Below are 24,266 nucleotides of genomic sequence, written 5' to 3' on the forward strand. Positions count from 1 at the left end.
TTTTCATAACCACTTTTTGAGTCAAATGATTGACTGGGTCAGTGGTTTACGGTAAGAAATATGTTTGATGTATTATCCTAAACATGCTTTTGAAATTCTGCCTCTTTTTGCTGTCTGGTCTTACCTTCTGGCATTCGATATCCAGTTTCCTCATATGTCTGATTTTCATTCAGATGGATTGGCAAAATTATTCTGAGTCTAATGCAAATATGTTTTTCTTTCGAGTTCAGTATATAAAGTAAACATCAATATGATTTGACTATCGTTAGAGATAATTCAGAGGAATGTGAAACGTGGGTGTTCCATTCATTGAGTTTAAAAATTTCCATGAAGAGAAGGATATGATAATCTGTTTTTCTTTGTTAAGTAAATAAAAGTAGAGATTTTAAATTTATATAACAGCTCTACTGGTTTTTCAGTGTTTACAGGTAAAATGTTTATAGGTTGAAGTTTATTTCTAATTACATTGGAATAGAAGCCAAGACATAGTTGCAGCAAAGCAGAAAACTTTGAATGAGTTCTTCTTTAAGAATTCTGTAATAGTTAAGGTTGGACTTATCTGCAGAGGTTTACTTAATTGAAAAGGATGCCTAATCACTGTTTTTCTCTTTACTAAGTAGGATAGTCCTATGAAACTTTTCCAGGATGAAGGCCACTCAGAAATCTTAAGGAGTCTGATTCTGTATGTAATTTAGTGTTAAACGACAGAATTCCAGAATAGCTGAGTTCAGGTCCTGGCTTGTCTCTTCTTGGTACATAACCTTAGGCAGATTATTAACCTCTTCCATGCCTCAGTTTTTTCTTTGTACAATGGGTTCTTCAGAACACCTCTCTCATATGGCTGCCATGAGGATTAAGTGAGATACTTTATATAAAGTGCTTAGAACACTGCACAATAAGTGCTTAATAAGTACTAGCTTTCATCATCAGTAAGTACTAGAAATGTAAAATGATTGTTGTAGTATGGATAGGTAGGATTTCTTGTTCTTTCAACATGAGGTAGACAAAATATCTTCTCTACTCCTGAATATTGTTCTCTCCTTGGCCCTTAGTGGTTCTGAAGAAATGAGTTTACCTTAAGGTGTGAGGGACAAACTGAAACAGATTAAATTGTGTAGGAAGTTAGACATGCAAAGTAATGGAATTAGGATAAAAAAGAGAGATGTCAGTCCAGTCCAGGAACACGGTATATTTTTCCATCTGTTTGTGTTATCTTCAGTTTCTTTCATCAGTCTCTTACAGTTCTCCGAATACTGGTCTTTTACCTCCTTAGGTAGGTTTATTCCTAGGTATCTTATTCTTATTGATGCAATTGTAAATGGGATTGTTCCCTTAATTTCTCTTTCTGATAGTTTGTTGTTATTATATAGAAATGCAGCAGATTTCTGTATGTTAATTTGTGTGCCTAGAACAGTTCCTGGCAAATAGTAGGTGCAATATGAAGATTTTTGAATAATTGGGGGAATAAATGAGGTTCTCATTGACACCAAAATAAATATTATTTCCTTTCCTTTGCCCTATGACTCCTCTTCTCCTTTTGCTTTCTTGTAAGACTGGAACAGAAAGTATAAAGATGAGCCGAGAGCATCTTGTAGTGCTACAAAGGAAGGAAGTGCTAAAACCGGAAAAAACTTAGAGCGATGGGGAGTATGTCAAAGGGACACAGGAGCCAAGTGAAGAGCTCCCAATGGCCAAAACTGGAATGATTTGAACAGTAAAATAAAGTAGTATTGGATTATAACTGAAAGTATAAAAGAAATATCCATGAGTCTGTGCTGAGATGAATAAATTATTGAAAGAAATAAATAGGAAAGAAGAGACAATTCTCTTGTGTGGAAGAATTCCAGATAGTTTATGTAGACACTGCCTTCAAGGAAGAAGAGCATAACTCCTCATCCCTTAAGTGTGGACTGTGCAGGGTGACTTCCTTCCGAAGTGTGGACAGGGGAGGAAAGAAATAGTGATTTTACAGTGGGAAAACCTGATTAACACTACCTCATTCAGGCGGTGAAGATCAAGACCAACAGTGACAAATCATGTTGGTAGTATGTACCTTTGACGTGGTGTGTTGAAAATGACACTTTTATCATCTTCCTTTCAAAAACCCATAACCCCAATCTCTTTATGAGAGAAATATAAAAAAAAATCCCTTTGAGGAACATTCTACAAAATACCTGATCAGAACTCTTCAAAGCTGTCAAGATGATCCAAAACAAGGAGTGTATGATAAATTGTTACAACCAAGAGGAGCCCAAGGAGGCAAGAACTAAATATAATGTGGTGGGTACCCTGGATGGGGATCCTGGAACAGAAAAATGACATTAAGTAAAAACTAAGGACTTCTGAACATATGCATTGTAACAATAATTTATCAATATTAGTTCTTTAATTATAAAATATCTATGACACTGATGTAAGATGTTAATAATAGGGGAACTGGGTGTGGAGTATACGGAAAGTCTCTGTACTACCTTGGTATTTTTTCCTGTAAACCCAAAACCGTTCTAAAATAAAAAGTTAAAAAAATTTGTGAACATTTCCCCACATGATGCTGTATTCTTCTGTTGCATCATTTTAAGTGCTTTCTTTGTCTTCCATTACAAATGCATATTAGTTTAGAGTTCATTAAACCTATCTCTGATTTTGGAGTACTTAAATTGGTGCTAGTAATTTGTACCTACATTGTTGACCATACCTGTGATTAGAGGAGGATTGTTTTTGCCAAGGATTTTTATCTTCTTTTGTTTTATCTTGTTTATGATTTCTTCTCTAATTTTTTCTCTGTATTTCCCATTGAGGGAATGACTTTAAATACTGCCTATATGCTGGTGACTCCAGCCCAATTGATTGTCTCACAGGCATCTCCAGTTCAACATATTTAAAGGTAAACTCTTATTTTCTTCCCCTTTAACTTGTCCTCTCTGACTTCCCTTATTTCTGTGAGTGCCTTCAGAGCTTAGCCAGATATTCAGACAGAAATCTGGGAGTTATGTTTGGCTCCTGTGTTACCATTCTATCTGCCATGTCCTTCCCGTATAATCTTTCATATGTTTTGTCCATTCTGATCCTAAAGCATTTCTTAAATCCACAATTTTTCCATTTCCACTGCCACTAACCTAGCCTGAGCTATCGTTAACTGATGCCCAGACCTTGCAATTCCATAACTGGCCTCTTTTCTGTTCATTCTTTGGATTTAATTGCAAATGCAGTGGGAAGCCCTGTGAGTTTTAAGCTGAAGGATGACGTAATATACTTTGTGATTTTAAAATGATCATCTGAAAGATGTGCAAAGGATAACTCCTTACCTAATGACCTGCAAGGGCTGGCATGGTCTGGCCGCTGTAAACCTCTCCAATTTCATTTCCTGTCTCTTTCTTGCCACGCTTCAGCTACATTGGTCTACTTTCAGTTTTTGGGTTTTTCTTCTTCCTGTATGCCAGTCTCTTTCCTGCCTTAGGGCTCTCACACATGTTATTCTCTTTGCTTTTAAAGTTCTCCTCCATCTCCTCTCCCCATGGCAGTTCCTATAACTGTTTGTTTAGTTGTCTTCGCTATTCTTAAGTCCAAAGAGGGCAGGACTACATCTTTCTCGTTTACTTATGTACAGCCAGTACCTAGCACAGTGCTTTTACACGAAGCAACACCCAGTATTTGTTGAATAAATAAACAACTGGTAATTACTGTTTTCATTCATGCTTTAAAAATATTAGTGTGCAAGTTCTATTTTAGGTGCTGTGAGTACATACAAAGGGTTTATAATACATAATTCTTACCCTGAAATAGTTCCCAATTTAAAAGGAGTGATTGAATCACATTGTAGCATGGAGGAGGGCACTATAGTTGGAATAGTTAAGTTCTGCCACCAGCCAGCAATGTGACCTCAGATAAAGTATTTACCTTCTCTGTTCCTCTATTTATCTGTCTGTAATATTAAGGAGTTTGACTAGAGTTTCTTAAGGCTTTGGTTCCCAAATCTGTGTACAATTAATGGTACACTGGTTACATTATTTCTTCCCAGGCTCCAGTCCAGGTCTGGGTGGGGTCCAGGAATTCCCCAGGTGATTGCATTGAGCCACTAGGGTCAGAAACTACTGATTTAGGTCTTTCCAGATTTACCATCATATAATTCTAACTGTAGTATGTGGCGAACTGTGAATGTGCAACGTGTTGTTGTTGTTGATGTTTGCTTAGGTTATGTGGGGGCTGAATGAAATGGCAGTGTTGAAATGGACTTTGAAGAATGGATACAGATACAGGCAGGTGCAGAAGTGATGCATGATTAGTGTTTAGTCCAGCTTAGTTGGAGGCTGGAATAGATGCAAAGGAGTAGGAGGGAAAAATGACCCATTTTGATGTAATGGACTTGCAGTCTTGTTTTCCCCGTTTTTACCTGTGATACTTGGTTGTCCTTTTGGAGATGAAAGATTGTATTATTGCAGCTTGATCTTCATTTCATAGAAGTAAATGTGGTGACAGACACCATGGGGCTCCTTTGGGAAATAATTGGGCATATTCTTCCTCAAGCCTTTTGGGGCTGTGCCCTTTGAGATCCACTTAGACCACGCCATTGGTTTTGTGGTATGCACAAAGACTATTGGGACCCACTGTGTTATCTAAAATAATAATTTTGCTTTCAGAATGATTATTATTAAATCAAAGATGGCTTTTTTGTTTAGATGAAACCATATAAAGGCAACATTCTGAGTAAATTATATAGCATCCACATGATGAAATAATGAGCCTAAGTTTAGGGAATGAAAGTAATGATCTAATGCAATATTTAGAATGGGTCTACAGTATGTAGTTATTAACCTAAAAGTCACATCCTGCATTCTTTTGATTTGTGGAAAATTTGTCATTAATTGCCAGGAAACCTCTGATTTTTCGTACATAATCACGTCATAGCTGCTGGCTTTCTCCCCCTTCTCTTGCCTTAAAATACATCTTTGTAAATAGTAGATTACTTTCAGATCTGTAATGCCCCTTTTAAACATTGGGTTGCTAAGTTTAGCCCTGTTGGTCTCTTTTTTAAAATAGATTCCCACCTCCTCCCCCACCCCCAACTTTGCCTCTGAGTAGTTACTGACAAATCACACTTTTGTTTTTGGATGGCAATCGGCGTAAAATCTTATTTAACCTTTCTGCCCAGTGGGAGCATGCTAGTTCTGAAATGCTTTTTGTTTTCATGAGCTACCATTGTGTGGAGAAAATGGATATGATATTCTATTTGGAAACAGCCTGTGAGGTGAATTCTGACCCTTCATTCAAACTCCCTCTAAGAGGGGCTACTTTTATTAAATAGTTGTCAAGGGTAGCTTATCAAGGCAGAGTCAGAAACACAGAAGTCACAACTGAGAAGAAAGAACGATGTAGTGAGCAAGAGATGAGGCAGCCAGGCCGCCCTCCAGCCTAGCACCCAGCCTATGCCTTTCCCTGCTGAGCGTCTGAGTAAATCTAGGATCACCCAGTCAGCCCACTTCTCCCTGTAGTCCTTGCTCTTGTTGACTTGTTGACTATCATTTGACTCTGAAATGAGAAAAGTGGAAATACCAAGGGTCTTGTGACTTCTGCTCACAAAGAATTGCCTTTATTAGTGTGAATTCTTGCCCTCCAGTAGCACCAGAGCTCCTTAGTGACTTTCACCAGAATTTTTCAAAAGAACAATGCCCCCAACCCCCAACATAACTAGATTAAAGAGGCACCTTTCTTACAGTAAAACCTCAGACTTGAGAAAATGTCCTCAACTTCAGGGAGAGCCTTCGTGGGAAAATGACTACTATTGTATCCCTGGTTATCTTTCTATCTGCCATGTTGTTAAGAAGAATAATAGTGGCAGAAGTATACACCTTGGAAGCAATGTAAGACCATTTACTATCTTGCAAATTGTGTTCTTTGTTCATGTTTCCTAGGGTGGCTTGTAGGCTTGCCCCTGCTTCAACCAGACCATGTATTATTTGGTTTGAAACAGGAGTTATGCTTTTTTTAAAAAAAGTTTGAAAACAGTTGGGCAAATGCCCAAGACTTTATAGGGAAGATGTCTGAAGGTCAATGTAGTTGATTTATATACCTACAGTTGTACATCTAGAGGTTGACAGAAATTAGAAGCTGTGACTCTGGCCTTCCCATCCAGTACATTTTGACTACAAAATGTTGATTTGATTTTCTATTTTGAAAGACACAGAAGTGATCTGTGAAATGGTGATTAGCACCAGGCAGCCCCAGGCAGCCCTGGAATGCTCCATGGTTCAAATGCCCAAGACCAGATGGAAGTCCAGAAGTGGATGACTCAAAGTTTATTAGTTTTGCCACCTGGGCAGTACAGCCAAACCAGCTGCCATAAGGCAGTTCCAATTTCAACAGAGCAGTAAATGAACATAAAAGTGAATATAAATCCAAAGAGAAAAGTAAAGGAGAATGGCTGCTGCAGAGAGGAGATTCATCCAGGCTGAGCCCCAGTGACAGCACTTGTGGGAGGCCAGCCACTGTGCCAGGTAGAGGGCAATGACAGGCTGCAGCACCAAGCCCTGAAAAATCACCCCTTGGCTTGCTTCAGGAGCCAGTCTCAGTTTGGGATGTTTGACTTGCTGGCTTGGTAGATTCCTAATCACATCCGATGATATAGAATGGGACAAGCCCCATGCTGAGTCATCATTATGCTATGAGGCCAGAAGCTTTTCTTCTGTAAACTATGGAAAGTGGTTGTTTGGTCACCTCCTTCCCATCGTTCTGGGCCCTTGGGGGCACAGATAGTCATTGGAACCTAAGCTCTTAGTGACAGATCACCAGGAATCAAGTCATTATCCTCATATGGAATTGAATTAGTATGGTCTTCAATATCTGTATATAAAAACTACAAGAGCCAGAGGCTGACCTTAAAACTTTAGATGGCTCCTTTAATAGATCTGTGGTTCTTGAAAGCCGAAATAATTATGAGAATCTGGGCACAGGACCAAGTTGGGAGAAGTATAGTCATTTTTGTTTAAAGGAGAATGAGTCACTAATGAATAAAAAAATAAAACAAGTTAAATAATCTTGATCCTCTGTGTCAGTAAGAATGCTTTGGGTAACAAGTAACAGAAAATTTGACTAAACTGACTTAAACAAAATAGAAGTTTCTTCTTATTTTTTCATGATATGAGAAGTTTAGAGGAACGTGAACTCTGACGAGTTCGCCTGCTCAGTGATGATGCAGGTTCTTTTTGTGTCATATTGATGGAAAGTAAAAGGGGGAAGGAACATACCAGTTGCTGATGTATTTTGCTACGGCTTTGATGCTAAAGGCTGGATCAGGATTCCATCTGCTGGGTCAACCTCTGCCTTCAGATGACCTTTCCAGGAGCGGAATGTTTCTGTGTTTATATGTCTCAGTTGACCATTACTCAGCACTTACAGTCTCATGCAATAATGTAATACCATTCTTCTTTTCTTTGTATGACAAAAGTGTGGTTGCCTGCATATTTTCCAATCAAACAGGACAGTTTTTCTCTCTCTTTTCCTTCTACAATGACATGAAATGAAATCAAATGAGAATGTTCCTATTATAAGTTTCTGTTTACGAATATAGGTAAACTAGTAAACTAGCTTTTTTTTTTTTTTCTTTTGGTAGGTGGCATGTTTGACCCAGGTAGCTGCTAATTATCTTATTGGCCAGCAGGAAGCAAAACGCTGGGGTACCGCTCATGGCAGCATTGTTCCTTACCAGGTAAGAATACAGCAACATAGGATTGGGCTCCTAGAACCTGCAGTTTTGTATGATATGAGTTTGAGAAATGATTCCTTTAAAAACAACTTACAGGGTATCCTGTCGTGTATCTTTGTCTGGGTATAACAAGCTTCTGTTGTTCACTTTAAATTCTGTGTTTTGCACGTTTCTTCATGAGACGATTAGTAACAGGACACTTAAATGGATCAAAAGAACTTGATGAAAGTCAGTGACTTTTGGACTCATATGATGGTTTGCTTTTTTTTTCAGCCAAAAGAGGCACTGATTGTAGCCATTTTATAAAGCATGGCTTGTTCGCCATGTCAATTATAAATTAAATGTTACTTACCCCATCTGACAACAATATCCTCACAGGGTTGAAATGAAATGAAAATTTGCGTGTGAAGGAGCTTCATTTCTTTGCGCAAAGCAGATGGTTCAGGAGCTGCTGTTCTTTATTAAGTGTCTAAGCTTTTCCTCAGAAATTCTTGACTTTGGCTAGTGTGAATGAGTATGTGAAGAAACTATGATCTTTCAAAAATAAAAAACAAAAACTCTAGCTCTTCTTCCAAACCCCTAACCTTGGTTAGCCTGGTTGCGTCATAATCTCGTTGTATTTACTAATGTCTTTGTCGTATCTTCTGTACCACGCTGTAAGTTGAAGAGCAGAAGTGTCCTCTTCATCCTTATGTCCCTTCTCACATCTAGTAGAAGCACGTACTAGGTACTGTGTAAATATCTCTTGAATAAAGGAGGACTGTTTTACTAAAGTCATTTCAGTGCTCGTGCTCTTGAAAGAACATATAAAAGTAAGCATTTTCCATTTGCAAGGAAATGCATCAACACTGCCGATCATTCTTGTAGTTTTAAGAACAGCATCTCCTTGGGCGAAACTAGATTAGGTTCCATTTTTTAAAATACAAATTTGAGGAAAACAATGACCCGATGTGAATCTAGAATTCTTCTCTATTTCTGTTTATGGTACCTTTACACTTGAGGCATTACTAAGATTTCCCTGTAGAACTGCCTTGTAATACATTTGTTTAATCTTTTGGCATAATTAAAGTTGTGGAGACATTTTCCTTAGTGTGTCTCTTCCCTCCAGCAGTGGTGTTATGACCACCGTTATTGACATTTGGCTTTCCAACTTCCTAGCCCTTTGTGGCTGATCCTATACTTCTAGTCAAACCTACCTCACTTCACAGAAGTCTTTCTTTTAAACGAGAGCTCATCATATTCAGCCTTAGTTTACAGATAAGAAATCTGATACCTAGATTAGGTAGATGGACTCCAGCTCTTTACTGAATAATCTTTCGGATCGTGCCACCTTTGACAGGAGAGTGCTGTGATTTCAGTTCCTTTCTGCTGCTCCACCACACATGCTGGCCATCAAACTTGCTCCTATCTAAGGGGTCTCATCCACTAATTTGTCCTCATCATTGATAATGGAAATCCCTCTCAAGGGCATTTTAGCAGGGGGCAGTGTTGGAACCCAGGGGAATTCATCTCAAATAATGGAAGTTCGGGCTTCCATCTTTGCTGTGTATGGAGAAAGTATCTGTGGGTTGGAAGGCTTTATGGTGTAACTCCTAATAACATCAGGTAGGGAGGTGTTCACTATGTTCAGGCATAAGGTTTATAAGCTATTTTTTGCTTATTTAAAAAAAATAGAACATCTTTAAAAAAAGTTTTGTGTAGACCTCAGCTATCTCTCCTGGGTGTTTACATGGAGACCCCTGGCATCTTGGGCATGCTCTCAATTATTTTACTGGGAGGTGAAAAGAAATTTAGAATCTTTGGCTTTTATTATGATATGTAAAAGATATGGGAAAGTCTGTATGTGTGTGTATTTGTGTTCTTTGAAGACACAAATTTACTTTTCCTTCTTGAATTGTCCCAGTCACATAAAATGGATACTGTGCCTATTTTGATCTAATTGATTGCAACTTCATAATCTATAAGAAATAAGAGAAGATCTACTAAACTTTTTCCTCGGAAGCCCGAAATTGATTGGTTTCCTCTTGGTGGAGAACTGGTTCAGCCCTGTGATTAAGGAACAAATGCAAATTTAGCTTGAATGAAACTAACATACTGAGATGGATCATAGATATGCTTGTAGACCCTGGTCTGTTTTCAATTTTTAAGAAATAGATTTGGGAAATATTTTTATGGGTGAATTCCAGGATAATTATAATTCAGTTTCCATAATAATCACAGCTTTGCATTTAATTTGAGTTGCCTGAGTTTGGAGCTAAAAGTCTATAACAGAAGACCCTGATGGTCTCAGGAGTAAGTCAAGGTGCCCAGCTCACTCTCCACAATTACTGAACCTTATCTGAAGGATCATGGACCTTGAATGCCTGGAATGCAAAGTTTTGAAGAGTAGTGATCCTTGATTTGTGTGTTATTTTGTATACATGCAGTTCTTAACTTCCAGGGTTGAGTATCCACCTGTGCTCTTTTCTCCCTGTTCTTTGGCTGCCACCTTTCTGAACACAAGTATATTAAGCAGAGTGGACAGAATTGAGGTAAGCATTTTGCTATTTGTTGAACATTTTGGTAGATGCTTTTCTGGGAATTCAGATTTTTAAAAAGAATTTTTGATTTCAGTGCTTCTCTTGTTCCCATTAGCAGCGGATTTGGCCCCTGAGAAGTACCTAGCCCGAGGGAATGGTAATGACATAATGTTCGTGTTAATATTTTTAATGCACTGGTATTAGTTCAGTGTTTCTCAACCTTTCAGTTACAGTTGTAAAGATAGACATGGTTTAGGGATGGGAGAGGAGAGTGCAGAAAAAGCAGCTGGTCTTCAAAAATGTGTATTTTATTATGTTTATTATGTATATGCACAGTTATCAGTGGGACCGCTACCCTTTAGATACATGACTAACATGGTAATTCCTTAGTTTCCTAGCATGCGTATATCTAAAACTCTCTCCCAGAGTTCTTCAACTTCCTTGGAGCCTGTATTTGCATGTTCTCCTTTGTTTTCTGAACTCATGACCCACACTGGTGTCTTCCTCTCTCCAATATTATAGAAGATCCATTCACAAATACACTAAGAGCATGGGAGACCATACTGAAAATTTTAAAGAAAAATGGAGTTTTTGTATAGATAAAATTCATGCAATCTCCCACGGGAGACCTCACCTTTCTTACCATATCCTTTGGCTGATACCAGGGAGTTTGTCATGAACAACATGAAACATGAGTCTGCTCACCTTCTGTTCCTCATTCTCTCCCTTCTTCTTTTTGGCTTCTCTTCTTTTCAAGAGGGACAAACTTCTCCAGTCTTATACAGAGTTATTACACCCTCTAGTGCAGCATAGGTCTTTGAGTTGCTACCTCTACCTGAAATGCTTAACAATTTTTGTTTACATAAAAATAATCCCTTCCTAACGAGCATCTAACAGAAGCCAGCCAAGCTCTCTCTGTGTTCCTGATAAGACCATCTCTCTCCCAGTTCATTCTACCTGCAGGAGGACTTGAGGGAGCTCACAGAGTTCCTTGTGTTCCTTCCGCTACAGTGTTGCCTCCATGATCAGTATAAACTACCCAAGAGGCCAATCCGGAGAATGAGACCACAACTACAATCATCTTTCCCTTGAAAGATGACCAGGACAAGTCTTGTCATTCCTTACACGTTTGCCTCAGTCACCACCAGGACTCCAAGCCTTCCAGGCCATCTGCAGTCACCTGGACAGTGACCCCCATATGGCTCTGTTCATCTCTTCCTTTGACCCAGTCATTTCTTCTGCCACCAGTCTTGGTGGTCTAAAATCCACACAGAGGACCAAAGCAACAGGCTGGCTGCCCATAGCCTCCTTTGCTCTTAATGACCTTTTCCTGTCTTCACTTGGTTCCCACTCACTTATTTCTCTTGCTTATGCATGCACGTGAGTCCTTTGGAAATCCTGTGACGATGCCGACTCTGACTCCAGGTGGTGCTGATGCTGCGCGTCATGATAAGACAGTGGAGCTAGACTTCGCTGAGTGCACCGTCTCGTTTGTGTTCAACTGGCAAGTCCCAACACTGATCAGACTTACTGCTCCATCTATTCTGTGCCTGCACTGAAGCAGTGAATATGGCTGGAAGAAAACGTTTAAGTACTGTGTTGACTTCTTACTCTCAATTCATGACTGTCTTGTCCTCAGCCTTACTCAGCAATCTTACCACATTTACCTTCCCTGTGATGACTTTCGCATCTTCTCGGATCGTCCTCCTCCCTTCTCGTCCTTAGCCAGAGACTTTGCCTCATATGCCACTAAAAATTGATACAGCTAGAAGGCAACTACTTCATTTTTCTCTACCATACCTCCCAAACTCCTACATGGGTACCACATGTAGTGCACTTCCTTTCCTCCTGTCACGGTGGATGAACTGTCCCTTTCCTCATTTTGCCTACTTAAAGGCCTTGCTCTGCACCTGATCTCCTCTAACATCTGTATTATCCATCAGTGGACAGATACATGATCACATCCTTCACCCTAAAAAAACCTAGCCTCGGACTGCCCCCCCCCCCCCCCGCCTCCTGCCCCCAGCCTTAACCTCTCTACTCCAGGGCATATTTTATTCCATTTACCATCTCATTTCTTCAAGCTCTTATATTACAAAACTCTTCAAGAGTTTTGGGTGGTGTCTGCTGGAAGGAAGCACTGCATCATCTATTCTGCAGGGCCATTTGTGCCTCACACGTAGAGAGATTCTAGCAGCACCCTGAGGCCTCAGGAGCTGGGTGCTGTGGACTGGCTAGGGGAAGCTGACTTTCTGGGCAGATCATTAATAGGAATACTATTCTTATGCTTTTTCTTGAGCCTTTCAAATCTAGGGCCTTCAAAGGAAATTTTTCCTTTAAATGGCCTGATGACTTACATGGTGATTTCTTTTAAACTCCCTCTTGCCCCCCATAGCCTCCAATTCAGGAGAATGCAGAAAACAATGATTCAGATGATTAAATGAAATCATGTCTCCCTTTCTTCAGTTTGGACTCATTCAACCCAGGAGTAGAGCAGGAAGCTGTGCTATGTTATTTCTGGTGGGGACATGAGACTGGATGTTTAATTTGGCATAAGCAGAGTCTCAGACAGGCAGTAAATTCCAAGTTTGAAGAGATACAGCACTTTGCTATCATTCCTTAGCACAACGTCAAAATGCTGTTAAATCATAGCAGATTAGGTAACCTTGGGGATCTTTTTTTTTTTTTTAAACCCATGGTAAGGATTTTTTTAAGAGCCAAAATGTGAATGATATACATCTGTCTCTTTTTATGTGTGACTTTTTTTTTTAATACCACAGTTACACTAAAGCATTCATTCACTAAACTTTGAAAATACAATTTTGAACAGGCATGTGATTGTAGTGCATATTTTATTTAATTGATGAATTGACAATAACTGGAATAATCATGCTGGCTTCCATCAAACACATAGCATGTAACTGGGATACATATACATATATATTTTTTCTCACTTTATGTTGATGAAAGGGACATAGAGAAAGATAAAGCAACTTTCCTGTGGCTGTTGCTAGAAAGTCAAAGGGCCTTAATTAGAACCATGGCTTTAAGATTTCAAAACTTGTTTCCTTTCTCACTACATCTCCGAAGTAGTTCTTCTGGTGCTTGACATATTGTGGCTACCTGTCTTTAAGTTTCTTTGGCAGAGGGTAGAGTTCTTCTGATCTGTTTCTATTGTCTGTTTGACAAATAACCTATTTATTATGACTTAGAAGATACCAAACGTAACAAGTGACCAGGCTATAGACGTATATTTGAATTCTGAGCTATCAGCAATTGTGGGTTTCCCTCTACCAAGTTTTCAACTCAAGCTTTCAAATGACTCTTAATAACTTCAACTAACTACAGTTTCTTGAGCCCCCTCTGGAGTAGGCACTGTTTTAGTTCCGGAAGGCTTTCAGATGAGGAAGAACTAGGCCCTTGATTTCAAGGACCTCAGGGACAATATGTCCAAGCATAGCCGAGAGGATCTGTGTGTTGGACTCAGACAGACGTGGGCTCATAACTTGGCTTTGCCACTGAATGGGTGTGAAATCTTGATGTCTTTAATATCCCTAGTGTTAGCTGCTTCCTATGCAAAAAGGTGACAATGATAATTGTTTCCATGTTCATTGTTGGAATTAAATGAGATTATTTCTGCAGTTGAAATAATAATTATAACTTTGTAAAATAGTTTCTAGGACACTATGAAATAGTTTCTATGAAAACTATCCATGGAACTTAGGAGCAGAGTAAATAAAGATACATAGCTGACTTTCTTTTTTAATGGTATTTCTACTTTAATCTCTTTCTTTCTCTCTCTGTTTCTGTCTTTCTTTCTTTTGAAGGTGGAAAGGAGGGGAAGTACTGTGTACTTTTATATTTAAAAAAAAACTGTCCTCAGATCTTTTTTAGAAATTGTGGTATTGAGCCATTTCCTAAATGTAACATTACTGAAGGAAATACAGTGTGAAGAGAATCATATATAACGCCACCACTCAATTGTCAAAAGGTTTCCAGTTTATTGAAGATAAAGTTTGAAGGGTTTAGTTAATTGAGATTTAGTATAAATTCATACCTAACTAAATGAAACATGAAAAAAATGATTTTCAGAAGTAATCTCTGAGAAGTCCACAAGACGGGAACCTGTTTCCGTAAAAGATACATACCTACCCTTTTGACTGACAAACATTGTGGAGGTTTCTCCTTCAGTTTTAAAAAGTGAGAGAACTGCAGAATATTTTAAACATCTCTTCTTACAACCTTAAGATTGAAGTGAACTTTGATAATCTTTACTTAGTGAAAAATACCTGAAGATATATTGAGAACAAAAGTGTAGGTGATGGCAAATACATTAGATTACATCTCAGAGGTTCCTGTAAACTTTTGTATTACTTTACGGACAAGTTAGAATATTCAAAATTTTTTTGTTTGTTTGTTTAATTAAGGCATGAATTGTCTGAATTTCTCCCACCTCTTTTGTTCCAAAGGTCTTGGCCAGGTAGCTTTTGCTCATTTGCTTTAAATCTTACATTTGTCTTAATCCTTATGAATTTGAGATTCTTATTAAAACAGAACAGAATCATTTACTTGAAGATCCTGGTTACTTTGAAACCAGTTGGCTAGAATTTGGCCACAGTCCCAAGAATATAGGTAGTTGGGCAATCCAACAGGCAGGTGAAATTAGAGCAGATGTTTGGCTACTGGCATATAGCTGCCACCCTCTGGGCTTCTCCTTAGAAAAGGTTCAGCTTCTTTTGATTTAAAAATAAAGTCCCTAAATTTAAAATAAATTAGGCAACATGATGTTTAAGGAGAGCATATTGCACAAAGAATAAACATACATATGACTGTTCAAAAACTATTGTGATTCTCATAAATCAGTACTGCCTCCAGCTGACAAATAGCATCTTTTTAATGCGTTTCACTAAGAGGTAACATCGAAAGAGGCACAAGGAAAGGCAGTGTGTCTTAAGGAGTAAATCAGAAATTCTCTTAGGATCTCGTCAGCTTTTCTTGCATTCTCTATATTCTCAGTATATACAAAGAGTTGATGGGATTGTATGTTGTTCATGCCTATCAAATTCGCTAAAGTTATCCCGAAGGAGCAAATGCCATTTTTAATATTCAGCTGAATAAGAATATTATTATTATTAAGTCAATATTACATTAATAATCATTATAATCATCAGAGATAACATTTATTGTGTGATTGCTATGTCAGTTCAGTACTTTACGTATATTAACCCTGTCCTCACAGCCACCCTGTGAAATAGGCATGGCTATTGTCCTCACTTTCAGATGAGGAAACTGAGACTTTTCAAGGTTAGGTGGCTTGCCCAAGGTCACGTGTGAGTGTGTAGCTGGGATTCTAACCAAGGCAGAAGGACTATGCTATAAAGGCAGATGATGTGATGCCTCTTACTTAAACTGGAATGTTTGGTCTCATTTTCTGTCTTCATCCCACTTTTGAGGAAGAATTCTGTGACATTTTCCTCTACATAATTTCCCCTTAGGAATGCCAAGAGCAATTGAAGAGGTATAAACAATTCTGTTGTTTACTCATTACAGAGGTCCTTAATTATGACTTAAAAGCAAATTTCTTTCAGGAAATCAGGTTGTACATCTTTGGAATAGATCCTTTGATCGCATATGCTAGAATTATATTAGAATCATAATTAAGTCAAGTTATAGTGAAACAGCTATCTCTGTCTCCTTGTAGGTAATGTGAACAGTGCTGTCCTTGAGCAATATAGGAGCTTGGGGTAATTTTAGCAATTGTGAGACCCATGGTTTCTAGTTTTCAAACAGTATTTCTGTGAGGTTGGTAGGCTGGGGCAGGAGTTGGGGTGGGAAGGAGTGTTTGGGGCAAAAGAAGGAACACTGAGGGGCTTGGATTAGGGGAGAAGCCAAGTAGTCATATCTCCAAGTCTCCCGAGCCGATTTCAACCAGAACAGCTCCGCTTTTCTTTTGTTTGTTTGTTTGAAATAGGGGTTGCACTGCTTAAAAGTGATTATTTGTCATAGATCAATTGACTTGTACTGAAAGATTCCACAGGACTAGAAAGTGAATTTTGTATATGTTTCTGTGTGTGTTTGAGAAAAGAAAGATGGTTTTCCTGAATGTTGGTGGCTCCTAGAACTGTGACCTAGAACCAGTAAAGCGTCCAGTCCACTGAGATAGAGGCCTAGGCAGGAGTTCGTGTGCGGCCGGGCAGAGCTCCCCTGTGCAGGAGCACACACGTGACCTCACAGCCGAGGGTCTGGCCTGGTGGCTCTGCATGGAGGCTCTTTGGCTCAGGTAAAGCATGTAAGACTGGAAACAGCTGGACTTGGATGTAGTTACACATCCTGTTCTGTTCTTAGGGGTGTCCAGGGCAAATGTTGAAATTCTGAGTAGGTGTGCTTAGCACTTACACAATACCCTGGTGGCTCCCTGTTCTGGTGTAGGTTACCTGGGGGGAAAAGAAATTCTGATATGATACAAATGACTATTACAGTATAATTCAATATTGGGCAAATGAAAGAAAACCTGGAGTGAACCTATGTTGGAGACTTGAGCAAGTCACGCCCCCATGTGTAAATATGGCTGTGAAGTATGCATTCTTCCTTCCTAGTTTGTTTCTGGAAATTTAGGGAAAGGAGTGCTGGTGCGGCGGCTCTGCTCAGACAGGAGGTAGCAAGTGTGCATGCTGAGTGGGGCTAGTGAAACAGGAACATTAAAAGAAATCATGTTAGTAATTCATTAGACCTAATTTTAACCTGAAAGTGATGCTTTTATCTTTTTTGGGGGTGGGGAGTGGGAGTTGACTGCTCTTTTTAAAAAATTATTTATGTGTTTTATTTTTCATGAAGGTACTGGGGATTGAACCCAGGCGCTCTAGCTATTTCCCTTCCCCCTGCAAAATGATTCTCAAGGGTCCCTTCTCTGTTCTTTCCTCAGGGTAAAAGCAAGTGAGAAAGGCTTTAGGTCCTTGCCACTCCGTGGAGCAGTGGTATCAGCATTCCTGGAAGCTTGTTAGGATTAATAGCTTCTCCTTTGTTCTGCTGAACCAGAATCTGCATTTTAACCAGATCCCCAGGTGATGTGCTTTCACGTTAGGTTTTGAGAAGCCAGCCCTGCTCTGCAGTGTGTGTGAAATCCTCCTGGTTATTGCATTACGAGTCCACTAGATGTCACTCTTGTAACCTGGTAATGGGAAGGCGTTTTTTTTCTGTGGGGACTTGGAAGCATCCGTGAACGCTAACACATCGTTAGGTGACTTCCTCCCTATCTTAGAGCTACTGTTGTACCTGTTGACTATTTAAGGTAAACCTACATTTCTTTCTGGTTCAAAGTCCTGGGGAGAAATTCCTGGGGATGATTTTCATTTTGTTGAATTAACACTCATGCCTTCCATTTCCGCCTCATTCAAGCCTCCTGTTGCTCGGGTTAGTTCTGTCATTATATAACCTCAGCACAGACTAAGCTGCGGTTGCTCTGATGGACTGGCTCACCAAGAGAGCAGCATCCCGGCCTGCTTAGCACCGCGACACAGAGTAAACGTACAGGTTTGATCTCTGTAGAAATGCTCTAGAGCAGAAGGGAAGTGAGGCTGTGACCTGAAATTAGCATCAACCTCTGTGTGATTGTTGGAGGAAGTGCAGACCTTTCTGAGTTCTGAAGTCTCAAGGGTGGTTTTACAGAGAAGTCTACTTCTGCTTAGAAAGAAACGTCCCAAGTGGAACCTTGTAGGGTGTCAGTTTCAGCCTTGAAGATGAATATAGAGGACATTTACAGGTAAAGCAAGATCCAGAGGGAGATGATACACTTTCAGAGATATATGAGGCCCCGTGGGACAAGCCCTGGTAACAACTGGTTAGGCCTGTGTATTAGGAAAGGGGGGTGAGAAGGTTAAGGACTGTGCTGTAGAATATCCAATTTTTTGCCGGATGCCCAGCTTGAGAAAAGTTAGTTCTTGAAATAAGTCAGCCTCTTGCGAAATTCTCCTCCCTCTGAGTCTGATGTGGTTTTTCATCTATTTCAGTTAACAAGGGTAGCAAACAAGTAGTAACGTAGCAGGTGTGTATGTGTGTATGTGTGTGTGTGTTAGGGTGTGTTTTGTGAGCGTGTATATTTCCTCTTGTTGGTGTGTGGGAGGGGCATTTATAATTTATAATATCACTAAATGAGTGAAAAAGTTTAATTTGATTGCTTTCAGTCTAGTAAACATTCTTATTGATGTGAAAACAACATGATTTTAGCTTAAATATGATTTTCTTTTGTACAAAATAATTGAGGTGGCCATAGTATTTACTTCGAGTCTTTAGAGTCCTTTTTGCAGCATCACTTATTATGATGTGACTCCTGATGACCAGGAGCAGAACTAATTTTCAAGCATTTTACTGAGAATCAATTTTATTGTTAAAATATTATCTAAATTATGGAACGCAAACCTAAAGTACTAGTTTCCCATTCCGGGCCAAGGTCCAAATTTCTGCTTCTGCAGTGATAGGATTTTTGCACCACCATTCCCATTACTGTTGAATTTCCTTTTCAACTGTTCCTAAGACTGCAGATGCTACCAGATATACCAGCACACTTTAGATGTATTATTTAAAAGCATGGGCTTTGGAGTCAGACAGACTGGGGCAAATTGCTTCATTTCTCCTAGCGTCAGTTTCTTCATCTGTATCACAGGGACAATACTACCTGCCTCAAGGATGGTGGTGATGATTTAGCAAGACAGGACCTGTGGCATCTGTGGCACTGAGTCAGGCACGTGGTGTGCGTTCAGTAGCTGGTAGCCGTCATCACCCCTGTTGCATCCATCCCACAGAGCCCGCACCTGTAGCTATGATTCCCGTCTCTCAGTTGTTAAAACCCAGCCCACCAACTGTTCCTGCATTTTTTCTCCACCAGAGGACCGCTCCAAGTCAAGGAGGAGTCTTCCTTTCCCTCTGCCTGGCAAATGTGTGTGTGTGAGGAGATGGGCGGACGGGGAGCAGAGCAGTAGGATGCAAAGCGGAAGGGAGGGTGTTGGTCTCAGCACTGCAACAAGGAGAGAAGTTCTCCTTACAGCCCACACTGGGCTGCTCGGTGAAGATTCCCCTCAGTGTTCTGAAGCGGTCAAGCTCAGCAGAACTGAGAATAGTCAGCACCATTAGTATTGTCGGTACAGCCGTATCACAGGCTGGCCCGTGATCCTGTTCACCAATTTAAACATGATTTCTGGAGAAACAAACTCAAGAGACACAAACTGCCAAATCCCAATTGAATTTGTGCAACATACGTTCCAGATTGTCTGCTCTTTATTACCTTTACTGCTTTGGAGTGACCTTTTCGGTTCAGAGAGGACCTCGAGGCTTTGCATAGCTCTAACTTATACCTTGGGGGTCTCTGGGACATTCCCTGCTTCCCAGCAGCCTCAGAAAGCTCCTGTGAGGAAGTCTGAGGAGCTCTTTCATCCTGAAAACACCCTTGTAGGAGTCTTCACAGTCCGTCATAAGCTGCCCTAAGGTTTGATTTGATGAAGAGTAGTGGAGATTTTGGTATAACAGCAATCGTACTGGTGTGCTGCCTCATTTAAATAAGAGAGGATGTAAAACATGAAAGAATGAGGAGCACTATGTGTCTTAAAAATACCCTCTCATTTTTCTTGCCAGACTTTTGCAGTGTGCATTGGATTTTTTTGTTTCTACATAGTTAATTTTCGTATATATTTCCTAATAATTATTTAAAATGCTTTCTCAGAAAACCTTAAAAGGGGTATGGTTTGTTCTTTTTTTCCTACGATATCATTCTTGTTTCCATTGCAAGGAGTCAAATCAGTAAGGTCAGTCCCAGTTCAAAGAAGGGAGGGTAGGGAGCAAAACTTATAATGGTGTTACTGTGTAGATTGCAAAAGAATCTGAGGTTTGTTCAGCAAATATAATGGTGCATTGAGGTGTTGTGTTAATGTGGGGGGCCAGAAAATGAGCTCAGTGTGTAGTGAATCTGTTAAGTGGCAGTTTACAGTTGAACCTAAAAACTGGGAGAAAGTTGATAAGTGCAGAGGAAGCATGGGACCCAATCTGACACAGATTTGCTCAGGGGAGGGTGGGGGGGGGAGGGGGGGATTCTTCTGTGTGTTGGATGAAGGTGGGGATGGCAGAACTCTCCATCCGTATAAACAGAAGATTGACAGCTTTGTAGACAAGCAGATCCCCATGTATTTAAAAGCATTTAAATTCTAGTATAAAACAGAGTAGGTTGAATGATTGGTAGCCAGTAAGGATCCCAATTCCATTTTCTTTTCACTGGTTTGATAGAAGGAGAAAACATGGAAACTAGTGAAAACTGGTCCTGTAGGGTTAGGAGGTCTGTAGGAATCTCAGGGATGGATGGACTGGTGGGATTCTAACGTTTTCTATATAGAAATGGTGAAAACAGAGTAAGTATGATAAAAACAGTAAATGAAAATGTGCAAAATAATGCTGGACAAATAAATTCTCTGTGGATGAGAAATTCATGCTCAATAATAAGAATATATTTAGGGACACTATGGACCAATGGCTCCTAAGCATTTTTTTCTTTTTTCTTATAATTCCTTTGAGAAGCTAACGAAAACTATGGGATCCTTTCTCAGGAAAGTGCACTACCCATATACGTGCATGATTTTGCCTGTGATTTCAGGAGCTTCTCCGGTACCTTGGGATCCATCCCTGGATCTCCACCGAAGACCAAAACGAAAAGGATAATGACATTGAAATTCTATTGATAACACTGGAAAACTAGATCAAATAGTAGTTATGAGGGAAATCATACCCTGAGACTGAAAAAGCTCACACACACGTCTGCTTCACAGGGAAAGAAGTTATGGAATTAAGGACAGAATGAAGTTATGCTGGACTTGGGCCTAAGATTAGACAGGGATTGGTGCAGGAAATTATCTGTGACGATTGTAATAATACTCACAACTCAATTACATTCAACCTTCTGAAGGGGAGTGAAAAACAAAACAAAACAAAAATTCCTTCACATTATTACTCAGTTTTAAAAAAAAAAAATGGAACTATGATCAAATCAACGTGTGCCTTAAGTTAAAATTGGAAGTAATATTTTAAAAAGTCTGTAACTTGTAGGAAACCTGGAAATGCTTTAAACACATTAATGGAAGGGCAGGAAAATATGTCACATACCAAAGATTAGGAGCGCCTATAAAAACTTTTGCATCCATCTCATAAAATGAAAGAAGCCAGTATGGGGGGAAATGTAGGCAAAGATTGTTCAAGTGAGAACAGGGAAAACCTCAAAGTGTGACGGGTCAGGTGTAACTCAGAAGCCAGTCAGAGTGCAAAGGAATTCAAGAAACAGCACAAAAAGGCCCGCGATCCAGAAATAAAAGCTTTTTCATACATGAAAGGCAGAAGGTCACTTGGAAACTCAGTGGGACTGCTTGATGATCAGGGTGCAAAAGATGTGCTCATGGGGAAGAAAGGAGACCTGGAGGCTCAGTGAACTCTTTGCTTTGGTCTTTGTTGAAACATAGAAATTTCCTCTGTCATCATGTCTTTTGAAGCAAAGAGGTAAGAAAGGCAGTATTAGATCAAATAAGGGAACAGGATGTCCTACCTGATTGGCTTGCTGGGTATAAGTAAATTGCTGAAACTTTATGACATTCATTATATAAGGGTCTAAAGAAATTCAGGGGAATAAATTAACCAAAATGCAAAATAAGGTATTGCACTTGCTCTTCAGTGTTAGTGAATTCTACTCTTGTTTCCACTCTAACGAGGACACCCTAAAAATCTGTCAGTGAATCTCATTCAGATTGGTGGACTTCAAAAGTTGTAGGATCATTGGCCACTTAGTATAATGAGCGGAGGAAAGAATTCTGTTTTCTATGACATGCTGGATTGTTTGAGGAGGTAAATAAGCACCAGGAAACAAACAAACAAACAAACAAAAAAACACGACAAATGTAATTTTTTAGACTTTCAAGGAGTCGGTTACAAAGTTTCACAACAAAGCTACTCCAAATTGTGTATTAGGAGGAATATTTTGTCACACTTAGGTATTAACAGAGGAAACAAAAAGTAGGATGTGTGATCCTGCTGTTGATGGAGACGTGTGAGCAGGGAGGTCCCTCCAAGGGTTTCTGCTGGGCCTCTTTATTAAACATGTTTGTAGATAATCTAGAAGAGTAAGAACACAATGAAATTTCTGAGGATGTGGGACTAAGCTCTTTCGGCAAGTGATGTTATAAATCAACAGCAATATGCTTTTGAAAGATCGTGTAAGTGGACAGGAAAGTGGCAGGGAGGCTCAGTGCTGTAAGAAGTGCTGCCCATTTAGGGAAAACGAAACCAGACTACACTTGTAAAATTATGGGCTCTGAACTATTTAGACACCTGCTTTCATTCAGGAACCAGGGAAGGAATTTGAAGTCACTGAATTTGCATCCTTCTGAATAGGCCAGAGGAATGTTGGAAGGTTCAGAAACCAAAGAAAGGTACAGCTTGAAGCAAAACCATTGTGCCTGTACATTCTTTTGGCTTTGATGGTCATATCTCAGAAAGCGGCAGGAGAAGGACCTGGTTTCAAATCCTGGCTCAGTCTTTAACAAATTATTATGAGGGCCAAAGTGAATATATGTGAAATTGCCTAGAATGGTGGTCTGTGGTAAGCCTTGAATGTCGTCTCAGAGGGGACGTGAGGAAATTAGACTCTCCTTGCCCAAACAAATCATTCTGTCTCTCACCGGGTGTAGGCAAGTCCCTACCACGTGCTGATCCAACTCCTCTCCAACCCAGCTACAAGGAAGTACTTTTTACAAGGAAGACAGTTTAATTTTCGAATAGCTCTAGTTGTCACAGAGGACTTTCTACTTAGTTGAAAGCTACCTTTCCGTGATTTATAGACAACAGAGTAACAGAGAAGAAAGGGGAGGTGAGAAGTCACTCAGACAAAACCGCTTACTTTGTGGATGAGGATGAGGAATATAAAGTGAAATAAAATCTCAGGAAAGCAAATGAGGGAGGCAAGTTACTAGTTCGTGAACTCTGACTTTTCAACAGAGTAATCAGTCGTAGAGTTCTCTACACACAAACCCACACATCTCCATTTAGTTAATAGTTGCTAGATGTTGTTTAACTCAGAGTGGTGGGCTCTGTGGAGAGTGTGGAGAGTACTTGGCATTTCGCTTTTGAGTCTTTTAAAAAAATATCTGAGACTTGTCACCCGTATTGATACTAACACTTTCCAACCCCAGCAGATTGGAAGTCTGTGAAGGTCCCAGTATCTTAGAAGTTGGTCTTTCTCAACCTTGAAAGAATCTAGTCTGATAAATCTTGTTTTAAGAAGCATGGCATATAAGCAGCTTTCAGTGTGGAGTAACTACTGTCTATAAGCATCTTTGCTTGCTTGCTTGCTTATTTATTTATTTGGTAAATCTCAAGGCTAAGCTGTGGAGTCCGATCCACAGTTACACTCCAGTACGCACATCTACGTCAGCCTTTCTCTCTCAGGTTTATCTCAGAATTTTATCCTCATTCATCTGTTCATCCCTAAGATTATAATTGTTGCAGTTGTCAGGAATCACCATTATCTCATTGACTTACAGCTATTATAATTACTCACATACTGTATATAAATTTGTATACTATTAATTCATGATATTCATCTGTAATAATTAGAGCACTCTGCCTCACACAATGGGCCGCCCAGGCTCACAGAGCACGTTGGACAGACTTGGGACTTGACTCCAGGTCTTTACAAAACCGAGAAATCAGAAACCCTTTTGAAACTATACAAGGTTTTTCAGGCATGGATTCTGTCCAAAAAAAAAAAAAAAAAAAAAAACCAAGAAAAAAGGAAGAGGAACCCTAGATACCTGTTTCACAAAATTCTATCAAGAACAAAATCTCTTGGGCTGATGGTCAAACTCAAAAATGTTTTTTTTTTCCTTCCCCGCCACCCCTGGCCTCTTCTATTCCTGTAAACATTTCTGTTAGTAGAAAGTCTTATCTCTTTTTCCTCTCTGCTCTCCACACAAACCTCAGGCCCATTCCCGGAGGATGAGCAGTGGATACCATCCTGCTTGGATTAG

The 24,266-nt window shown here is 39.7% G+C and overlaps 1 protein-coding gene across 25 annotated transcripts in view; it reads left to right on the plus strand.

Annotated features, from left to right (window-relative positions):
• SUGCT (succinyl-CoA:glutarate-CoA transferase) overlaps window positions 1–24,266 on the plus strand; it is a 622,687-nt gene that overhangs the window by 97,734 nt on the left and 500,687 nt on the right. For 24 of the 25 annotated variants that reach the window (XR_012508284.1, XR_012508287.1, XR_012508285.1 and 21 more), the window contains exon 9: window positions 7,607–7,702. The exons of the other annotated variant lie outside the window; for it this stretch is intronic. Coding sequence is in view for 5 of the 24 variants with exons in the window: in XM_045510767.2 (XP_045366723.2) it covers window positions 7,607–7,702 (96 nt within the window). In the remaining 19 variants the exon portion in view is untranslated. The remainder of the gene's footprint in view (window positions 1–7,606; window positions 7,703–24,266) is intronic. 25 annotated transcript variants of the gene reach the window in all.

This window comes from Camelus bactrianus, chromosome 7 (genome assembly GCF_048773025.1).
Source record: "Camelus bactrianus isolate YW-2024 breed Bactrian camel chromosome 7, ASM4877302v1, whole genome shotgun sequence".
Classification (NCBI taxonomy): Eukaryota; Metazoa; Chordata; class Mammalia; order Artiodactyla; family Camelidae; genus Camelus; species Camelus bactrianus.